Source organism: Lycium barbarum, chromosome 7 (assembly GCF_019175385.1).
Source record: "Lycium barbarum isolate Lr01 chromosome 7, ASM1917538v2, whole genome shotgun sequence".
In the NCBI taxonomy this organism is placed as follows: domain Eukaryota; kingdom Viridiplantae; phylum Streptophyta; class Magnoliopsida; order Solanales; family Solanaceae; genus Lycium; species Lycium barbarum.
The window spans coordinates 6,292,060-6,303,135 of record NC_083343.1 but is presented as its reverse complement, the minus strand read 5'-3'; the positions used below and the strand labels follow the sequence as shown (position 1 = coordinate 6,303,135).

The 11,076-nt window shown below is 33.3% G+C and overlaps 1 protein-coding gene across 1 annotated transcript in view; it reads right to left on the bottom strand.

The window, feature by feature from the left end:
• Positions 1–1,191: 1,191 nt before the first annotated feature.
• Positions 1,192–11,076, bottom strand: part of LOC132603019 (protein NLP6-like) — a 41,398-nt gene continuing 31,513 nt past the window's right edge. The window contains exon 3 of the mRNA XM_060315870.1: positions 1,192–1,675. Coding sequence (XP_060171853.1) covers positions 1,342–1,675 — 334 coding nt within the window. The 3' untranslated portion in view covers positions 1,192–1,341. The remainder of the gene's footprint in view (positions 1,676–11,076) is intronic.

Genomic DNA, 11,076 nt, shown 5'->3' with positions numbered 1-11,076 from the left:
GTAAAAAAAAAAAAAAAATCGCAAGGCAGAGTTTTGTGACAAAGTTAAGTCTATTCGGGCAAAAGTCAAGCCTCAAGCAGAATTTTGAATGCAAAACTCTCCCTGCAGGCAGAGTTTTGCAAGTCAAATTTTGGCCTCAGGCATAGTTTTGCAAGCCAAAGTTAGGCCTCAGGCATAGTTTTGCAAGCCAAAGTTAGACCTCAAGCATAGTTTTGCAAGTCATTAGGCATAGTTTGCTTGCAAACTCTATTTACAGGCAGAGTTTTGCAAGTCAAGTTAGGCCTCAGGCATAATTTTGCAAGTCAAAATTAGGCCTCGGGCATAGTTTTGCAAGCCATCAGGCAGAATTTTGGCCTGAAGGTAAAATTCTGCCTTAAGGCAGAGTTTTGCATGGGCAGAATTTTGCCTTGCGAATCCAAATATCTGACTTACGAAATTTTTTATTTTTTTACTTAGCTGGTATTCGAACCCAAAATCTCGAGGTATTAGGCGAAAGACAAAAATTAAAGACCACCAATTTGACGAGCAAATATTAAAGACCACCCCAAATGAACAACAATCCGCGCAAAAAAAGAGACTTTTTTCACGCGTAAGAATAAATGATGCACCCCCCGCCCCACCCCCCACCCCCGGCTTCTCTTCCACTTGGGTCGTCTTCTTTCCTTTTCATGAACGGAAAAGGAAAGACCCCAACCATGTTTGTTTGAATCATTTTGTTTTGGCTCTGAACCTTTCTTGAACCTTTCAAGATTCTACCACTCTTGTGCGCCTATAAATATGGCCTCACTTTAACTATCATTCCTCACCTCTGGTTTCTCTTCCTTCTGGCCCTAGTCAGTAAGCCTGTCCACACACACACACACAGAGATATGCTCTGTTTTCAGAAATGGTTGAAACCCATATTGTATCCACCTCCTAAGAGTAAGCATCATCCATCCAGTTCAACTATTTCTAGTTCCAGAGGAATTCAATTTGTCCCATGATGTTATGTCCCAAATCCAGCACTCTACGAGAATATAAACATACAACCGTCGGTCGGTCTATTACGCAAAGTTTTACTATATGTATGTATGCAAAAATAGATATGATCATTATATGTAAAACTTTTCTTTTATTTCTTTATAACTTTTCTTTTTGTATCTCAAAAAACAGACAAGAAGAGAACTTTAATTGGAACAAGAACAAGCCCTTAGTGATACAAGAGATGCATATCCAATTAATTAATTGCAATAATCATAAAACGCGGTACTACCTAGGAGGAATTATTGGTACCTAAAACAAAATTGACAAATCACAAAAGCCCTGGAAAAAACTCTACTGGGGGAAACAGAAGGTGCATAATCAGCCAAGGTCACAATTAACCAGCATCTTCATTGTAGTTATCCCCCTTTCTATGCAAGTGTGCATTCCATGATGTAAATCCTTATCACAAGTTATTCGAATCCATTCTTTCTCGTCATCTTCATAGCTGATCCTAAAACTTCCAGTTCGTACCCCAAATCTCTTCTCAACTTCGACTTCCAAATCCCTTTTTCCCGACGAAAGACTGAGCGGGAATCTAACATTGACACCATTGTAAGATGCTTTTATGCTCATGCTGTTGTCACTCTCAAATATTGTAGCCATACTTTGACTTGCACTTGCGGGTTGCTGCACTAGTTGTTTACGTGACCACCTGGATATATACATACTCGCTTAAATGTACTTCGACTCACTGCAAACAACAAAATGAGTAAGTTTCTCAAATGGTCACTCAACTCAACATAAAACTGACTTTGGACGGATCCCACAGAGTTAAAAAAATATTGTGATCCAAATCAAGACCCATCCATTCCTATACCAAATAAAAAGTATAACAAAAAAAAAAAAAATTATTTTAAAGATACAGATTCTTCAATAAACTTGTCACAAATATAATAAAACAGAACATGGGTGGCAATGCTAATATTGTAAAGGTGCATTAATCAGTTCTTACAGTACGTGTAAAACACTTTATAACTGCTAATTACGAATGTTATATTGTAACTTGAAAGAATACCAAAGCTTTAACCAATTTGACCAATGTATTCAATAGAGAGAAAAAGAAAGACTGATACCTACAAATTAAAGTAAAGAGACATTTTTTACTACAATATATTGACATTGTACGAAACTATGATGCCTTTAATTTGTCTAGGAGATGGGCGCTCTTGCTGGGCAACAGAAATACCAACGTGAATGGAGACCCTCCAGTAACACCAGTTCTTCAGTAGTAACATATAGACGAATCTGTATCTTTAAAATAAAGAAAGTTCTATTTGAGTAGAAATTTTTAACTTCATGGGGACCGTCCAAGTAAGCTTTCCGGTAACTTTTCTGGTTAGAGCAGAACTTTCTGAGTCCGGCGCCAAAATGGCACGTTTTTGGACCTTGAAGACAAAAATGGTATGTCTTTTTTTTTTTTTTTATACCAAAAGGGGCTTTTCGTTAGTTATCCAACGAAATGTTAACCCCATTTAACATTTCCGTCAAATGTTAAAAAAAAAAAATGTATTTCGTTACATACCTATCGAAATACAATTTTTTTTGTATTTCGCTAGGTTACTAGCGAAATGTAATTCATTTTTTTTCCTTTTTTTAAAAAAATAAAATCCACTTTTTCGTGTGTTTTTTTTTTTAAGTTTCCTAAAATAAAATTATGAAAATATAAATTTTTTAGGACACAAAAAAATCAATTTTCCTGATTTATTGTTTCAGATATTTTAAAAAATTAAAAAAATCCAATTTTTCATTTCTTTTCAAAAAGCAGGTTTAAAAAATGAGATTCATTTTTCCTGATTCTAAAAAAACCATTTTCCAGATTTAAAAAAAAATAAAATTTGCCAGTAATAAAATGCCATAATTTAGATATTTTAAAAAAAAAATTAGTATTGACCGTTAGTCAAAGGGCATAAATGAGCCAAAAAGTTGAACTGAGGGGTATTCGTAGCAAAATAGATGAATGAAGGGTATTTTTAGACCTTTTCTAATAGTTCAGGAGCATTTTTGCCATTTTCTGTTAATTTTTAACAAAATATTTGGGAGTTGACTAAAAGCACACCACTTATGCAAACATAGTGATCCATGTAAGAGAACGTATATAGTTTGAGGTCCAAACCTAAATGTAATATACTATTTTGATCCTTTTCTCGAAAACTAAACTGTAACGGCGCGGTTAAGTCCAAGAACACAGTAAAATACTAAGTTAAAGATTATTTTTTGTATAAAGCAGTATTTTACTACAGTAGTTTTGGAAACTTTAGGTTTAAGTGTTATATTTTTGTAAGGTTATTTTAGAACTTTATATGTCGAGAAAATTAGTCAGCTTTATTTTCAAAAATTGAAACCACATAAGTGAAATTGACATTCACAGCTACATTACTCCGAAATTTTTATGTTGAAGTCTATTGCGCATCATCATATTATAAGTAAAGAAAACTGAAAATTTTCCCGCCAATTTGGGGGAAAATTAAAATTGGAAGGGAAAAAAAGAGGTTTTCTAGAAAATTGGCCCGGTTGCGCTGCTAGATCTCGAAACAATATGCAAAATCAAAAAAACAATTGCATAAATCGGATATCCGAGCGCAAAGTTATGACTGTTTAAAGTTTCACCAATTTACAACTACTCTTTCTCCTATATTTTTTAACTATGTTTTTATCTAATTGAATTAGATTTATATTCAAAATAAAGTTATGTCTTGATTAAAAAATAACACGCTTGAATCAAAACCTTAAAAAATAAAACACTTAAACCTAAAGTTTCCAAACAAAACTTACTTCGGGCACCTTTTCAACTCCTAAAATGACGATCTGAACATCTATGTATCCTTGATGTATTGAGCTTACATTATTGTACGCAGAAAAAAATATCAGGTTCTATATAAAATATTGACATTTCGGAATCTTGACATACGACTAATCGTTGGTCAAAGTATGAAAAAAAACACTAAGTGTTCCTTAAGTGTGTTATTTTTTAATGCGTAACTTTATTTCGAATATGTTGCGATCTTTTAAAAAAAAGATTTATTATACACAAAAAAATATAGTTAATATTTACTAAATCATGCACCCGCGTAGGTTTGATCCATGGTGGTTGGGATAAAAAAGAACGGCTAACCCGCCAAGCCAAGTTTGTGAAAGTGACAATGTGGACATTTTTTATTATTTATAAAGTTCACTAATGCCATCTAACTTGTTTTCATAAATTGAATTTCGAGCCTTGAAATTGACATTCAAAACATCAGTACCACCGGATTACCATCTTGAGATATTTTTTATCACTAGATTTTTACTTAAGATGAATGAAAATTGTGCAACAATTTAGGGAAAATCAAATTGGATGGGAAAAAAGAGGTTTTATTATTGATCGAATATCCTAATTCACGACTCGAGAAAAGGATCAAAATAGAATATTACCTTTACGTTTGGACCTAAAGCTATATACGTTCTCTTACATGGAGCATTACGTTTGCATAAGTGGTGTGCTTTTAGTAAACGCCCAAATATTTTGTTAAAAATTTAACAGAAAATGGAAAAAATGCTCCTGAACTATTAGAAAAGATCTAAAAATACCCTTCATTCATCTATTTTGCTACGAATACCCCTCAATTCAACTTTTTGGCTCATTTATGCCCTTTGACTAACGGTCAATACTAAAAAAAAAAAATTAAAAAAATGTAAATTATGGCATTTTATTACTGGCAATTTTTTTTTTTTTTAAATCTGGAAAATGGGTTTTTTAGAATCAGGAAAAATGGATCTCATTTTTTAAACCTGCTTTTTGAAAAGAAATGAAAAATTGGATTTTTTTAATTAATTAAAATATCTGAAACAATAAATCAGGAAAATTGATTTTTTTGTGTCCTAAAAAATTTATATTTTCATAATTTTATTTTAGGAAACTTAAAAAAAAAAAACACGAAAAAGTGGATTTAAAAAAAAAAAAAAAAAAAAAAGGAAACCAAATGAATTACATTTCGCTAGTAACCTAGGAATTTTTTTTTAGGCAGCTGAAAAACTTCTTTTTAGGGAATTTTGGCTACTCCCAGAACTTCCTTAAATGACTGGAAAAACGATTATTTATAGGAAAAGCGTCTAGGGTTCCTCTAGGGTTCAAAAAAATGAGCGGGATTTCAAGTTGAATTCCGTTCAAATCAAAACGTTAGGAGACCCTATTCTGTCATCGATCAGAAGCAACCGAGATAAAGAGACAAAAACAATTAAAATTTTCGTACTTGAAAATGGAAAGCAGCTGATAAAGAAAACAATTTTTACCTCACAAATCGACGAAACCCATTAAGAGGGTTTCAGATCGAAAGCAGGGAGAGAGGAAACAAACAAAGACCAAACTTGTCAACGGAGGGAACTCTGAAGGCGAAGGACGGATTCATTAATTTCCCTTTCCTAAGATGGCCATGAAAGGGCTCTGTAGATTTGCCATTTTTGTTAAAGTAGAGAGAGAGAGAGAGAGAGAGAGAGAGAGAGAGAGAGAGAGAGAGAGAGAGAGAGAGAGAGAGAGAGAGAGAGAGAGAGAGGAGCGACGGACCTGAAGAGGAGATGAAAACATAGCAGTTCATTTTGTTGAAGGATTTGGGTCGGGTCACTGGGTAAGTGGGTAGTGGGCCGGGTTATTTGCACAATTGGGGTAATTAAATAGGTTGAGATGGTAATGGGCTGGTCTGAAACATTAACGGGCTGGGTATTATTTTAGGTGACAATGGGCTTCTAATTTTAAATAAAGACCTATTTTAATTAACTATATACTAACATGTACTAAAATGTCACCTAATATAAAAGATGTAATTATTAGTGCTCGGATAACAAAATTATATGACGTCGTAATAGCCGTGCAATAATATTTTTTTTTAAAGTTCAACAGTAAATAAACACTATTATTTAATTGCGCAAAAAGTAAACGTGAAGCGTGTGCATAAGATGGTAAAAATAAATGCTGAAATGATTATAATGCAAATAATACTGGTAATAATAATAATAACAAAAATAATAATAGTAATAATAATAATAATAATAATAATAATAATGAAAATGATAAGGATAATAGTGGTAGTAGTAATAAAAATAATAACAGCTAGTGACTGCAATAGAATAATGAAACGCCGGTATTAATAAAAATATAATAATTATAGTAAAATATAAATAATTATTTCTTAAGTTGCCAAAAATATTAGAAGCGTAAATAAATATTTAGGAGGAAAAGCGGGACAAAATTGGGTGTCAACAACATACACAAATATATATACCCCCATACACCCATAACACAGACACGCACAGATACATAAAACACAGAAAAAAAGAGAGGAAAACCCGTGGAGAGAAAAAAATAATATAGAGAGCAAATATCAGTTTCGAAAAGGTGTGGTTTGAAAGTTAAGTTGGAGTTAGGGTTTCTCGTTCGCGGTTTCGAGTTCATGGAACTAAAAGTTAGCGTTTGCTAGCTTTGAAAATCTGTAGATTGTACATAGCTTTCCGTTATTAATCGAATTGAATTTGAAGGTTCGTTCCCGTTATTACTTTTCTACTCAATATTTTATGTGAATCAGTTTTATTGGAGAATATATCCTTGAGAAGGTTTTAAACAGTTTATTATTATTAAATACTTGTCAAAGTTTGTTTTAATCGCTGAATTTAATAATAATACTTGTCAAAGTATTATTATTAAATACTTGTCAAAGTTTGTTTTAATCGCTGAATTTGTTAAACTATTTAAATAATTATGGGTCCATGATTTTCGTTTTCCCCATAATGCATGTCCGCATATTTGAAGACTTTTACGTGTATTAGTTGTTATCCTTTCATCTGGAGTTCGTGTGTATTGTTTTCATATGTTCAAATGCGTACAATATTTCACGTCACTGTTAGCTGAAGAGTTAGTAAGTTTATTAATAGCATCAAATAGTCTGAAATGCTTAGTTTAAATTTAATAGTCTGATAAAGCGACCGTGCTAGAACCACGGGACTCGGGGAATGCCTCACACTTTCTCCCCGGTCAATAGAATTCCCGGGACTCGGGGAATGCCTCACACTTTCTCCCCGGTCAACAGAATTCCTTACCCGATCTTTTATTTTCGCAGACCAATAATAAATAGAGTCAACTTTCCTTTTGATTAGGGATTCAATAAGGTGACTTGGAACACCAAAACTCAATTCCAAGTGGCGACTCTGTAACAAATAAATAATCCCTTTTCAAAACGTCACTTCAACTGGATAAAACTGTTTTTAAATCCTTTTAAACGGGGTGGAAAAAAAGATAAAGCTAGTGGGCCCTTGGTCCTTGGTGAAGGATTTATAATCACACATGTTTAGGATGGGGAGGAACCACAACAAAGCCGGAAAGCGCTGCTACCGGTACGTTGTCCCTCGCCCGACTCGAGTTGTCCGCTCGTTTTACAGCCAGTGTAGATACCTTTCTGCATCAGGCTTAACCTTAGTAGAACTAGAACGCAGGCATGGTATCCCTAGTAGGCCACACTTTGTTTGCATCACTTGTATTTTACCTAGTGGGGCTCGGCACAAAGGCCGAGTCCGTCTAAGGCAGTTAGGTACCTGTTTCTTTTGACCAACAAATGCATCATATGTGGTATTTGCAATATTATTCGGAATGACTTTTTCATTGTTGACCGACTTTTAGGGTGATTAGTAATATCATACCCCATTTTAACTGGGTTAAAATTAAGAGTACAACATATTGGTGATTCCTATTTATTTTATTTTAAGGAGTCGCCACCTAATTAATTTGACGGTGAATTAGGACACCTAATTTATTAATTAAGGTAAAGCTAGCTAAACCTCTGTTAATAGTCTGCTTAACCAGTGTGATTCTAGGTAAAAGTTCTATATTATCCTAAAGGAAAGGGGTTATGCATCCTTTAGAATCCGTTAACTACGGTTATCCGGTCAAACTTAGGTTAATTAATTAAGGTTAAATATAGTGCTTAAATTTTAAGAAAAATGACTTATAATATTTACTAAGGTTTTAAAGAAAAATATAATAACACTGTTTAAAATAAGATTTAAAAATGTGCTAAGGTTTTAAAAAATGTCATTTAAAACAAGACTTGTAGGATAATTTGCACAAAAAGAGACTTCGAATATTATTTAAAATAAACTATAAATATTGCTAAGCTTTAAGTAATAATGTTATTTTAAAAAAATGAGACTTGCAAAATATAATGAATTTTCTTTCTCCTTTTAACTTTATTTAACTATGCTCAACTAAAAATATGTATAATCGGATGAATCTTTAAAACAATGTTTATAAAATATACTTGAGTTATATTTGCGCATTAGCGACGCTTTAGAAATGTCTATGATAGTAAGAATAAAATATGATTCCCTTTACTTAAAATATATAGTCAAGCTGTTTTGTAAATCAATTGTTCCAAATAAAATAAATATTAGACATTATAAATAGTTTTAACATGAAAATAAGAGAATAAAACTTATGGAATTAATTGTTAGTTTCCTTGAATTAACTACCCATTACTAAACTAACCCCACTAATTTTGCTAAGGTTCATCTAAGTTAAGGAAATAACAAAGTAAAGTATTAGTTGCACAAATACAAATCAAATGCATAAAAATGAATAAAGGAGCAAGTGATATTAAATTGGCTCAGCCCATTTTAGGACTGCTGATCTGCTGTTTGCTGCCACTGTTATGGACCTCGGCCCAGAATTCGCTTTTTAATTTTTGCTGCGGGTGTAGATTGACCCGAGAGGAGGTAGTGTTGGGCCTTGACCCAACACCGAATGCGGAAAAAGGAGACAAGTCCCTCGGACTCGTATGCGATGGTCATGCAAAAAATGAGAGGGAAAGGGATTAGTATACACTCAATGAATAAGGTAAAATATAAACTCAAAATAGATCAGTAAATGATACATAACATGTATATTTTAAATATACTTCATGTATACACAGGTATATATGACTTCACTGCTTCAACAACATTAGAGCATTTATATCGTAATAATGCACGCAATTTGCCCAACTGTGCAGTGGTCATCGCAAGAACAACTATATAATACACCAAGGCAAATAGCATCTACACAGCAATAGCAATTAACTTCACAAAACTACCTAACACAACATATGCTAAAGTAAAGAATCTGCCCAGCAGTGGCAGTGAACTACAAAAAAAACATGCTTGGACAGATGAGATAGCGTCTAATATTCAGTATACCTGGTGTACTTGAAAGGTATACAAGAATATACGACCCTTGTATACATGGGTGTGCACTAAGGTTTGTATATCATGTATACTTGGGAGTATACCATGCCACAAAAATCAGGTAGGAAGGGGACAAATAGAAGCAATTACTTTATTCAAGTACAACCCTTTTGAAGACCTCACAAGTACAGTCGATTTTTTTTAGTTCACCAGCGACTCCAAAGCATTTTTTTGGGTTTGAAAATCCCGAAGTCATTTAAAGAAGAGAGGGGTGAAGAAATTGGTATATGTAAATAAAAACCATGGTATTCAAGAAAATCACACATGCATCAGGGTCATCAACAAAGTAATGCTAAATACACAGTGATATATAATAATCTAGCTATTACACTCAAGGATGAAAACTAGAAAAAGGCTACTGGTCTTTCAAACAATACTCGATTGTAATTGGGAGAAAGACATATCCCTTTGTTCCAACCTCTTTTATACCTTGTAAACAGAAAGTTAACATCACACAAGTAGCAACAACCTCTACCCCTACATAAACTGATTTAAATATAAACAACAAAAGAAGCAATTGGGATAGATTAAGAACACTAAAAGAAGCAGTACTTGGTCCAATGTTTTCAAATAAACACTTTAACTTTGAGAGAAATGGAGAATGAACCCAAAAGAGGGGTACCTTGAGCTGAAAGAAAATGATCACAAACATGTTTCATTAATAAAGGAAGCTCAGGTTCGGGTTAAAAAAAAATTAGTAGCATTCACAGAGGCTAGAACATAACACATTTATATGTGGTTTTAACAGAAAAAATAGTTTTTAATGAAACATGTATGCTAAACATTTCAATCTCATGCTATTCATTCGAATGTTTTTTACTTACTGATATAATCGATATGGAATGGATATTACAACCTTTTACATATTTAGATGGGTGATGGCAACCAATAAGGGACACAACAAGTCAAGATCAGCTTCTTCTTTCAACTAATGCAGATTATAACAAAAGCAAATTTCCTTATCTTTTAGCATACTCCTTACTTTTACTGATTCAAATATAAGAAGATGGGGGGGGGGGGGGGGGGCATCTATTCATATCTTGAATATTTTAGAGAAAAGGACAGAACCAAAGGGGTTTGAAGACACCAGTATTTGTCTAAATTCAAAGGTGAGTTGTTATTAGATTGGTACTAAGTTGTTCCTCCAAACACAAAAACAGAACCATATTTTTTAACTAACAGCAGATTCTAGGAAAGTGAAAACAGAGCTGAAAAACTTTAAAAGGAACTGGAAACAACCATACGATAGAAGCAAAGACTAAAATAAAATACAATAAACACAGAACAGAGGAAATTAAAAGGGAAGGGAGACCTACTTATAAATAAATCTAGAATAGAAGCAAAAACTATGAACTAAAAAAAAAAACCAGATTACTAAAAATTACATTGAAAACGGAACTGAGAAATGAAGGAGGAAGATTACCGACCTTTTTCGAGTGCAACGAAATGGGGTTCGAGCTTCCGATGTACCTCGAAACACTTTGAAATTCGAACTCGCGTATGCTCGGATTCAAACGAACATCCACAGCAAAAACAGAACAGGATTTAATATTTTATCATGATATCGAGAAAATTAAAAGCCGATTTTTTAAAGGGGAACTGGAACAATTAAAGACTTGTATTTTTCAAGGGAAATTTGGCGATTCAAGAACTTTGATTCTTAGGGAATTTCTGCGATTAAAAACCTCTTTTTGTAGAGGATTTCGGCGACTAAAAAAAAACTATGTCTTTGTAAGGGGATTTTTGCTGCTCAAGAACTTGTTCTTGGGGAATTTTGTGAATCGAAAAATCCTCTTTATTTTTAGGGATTTC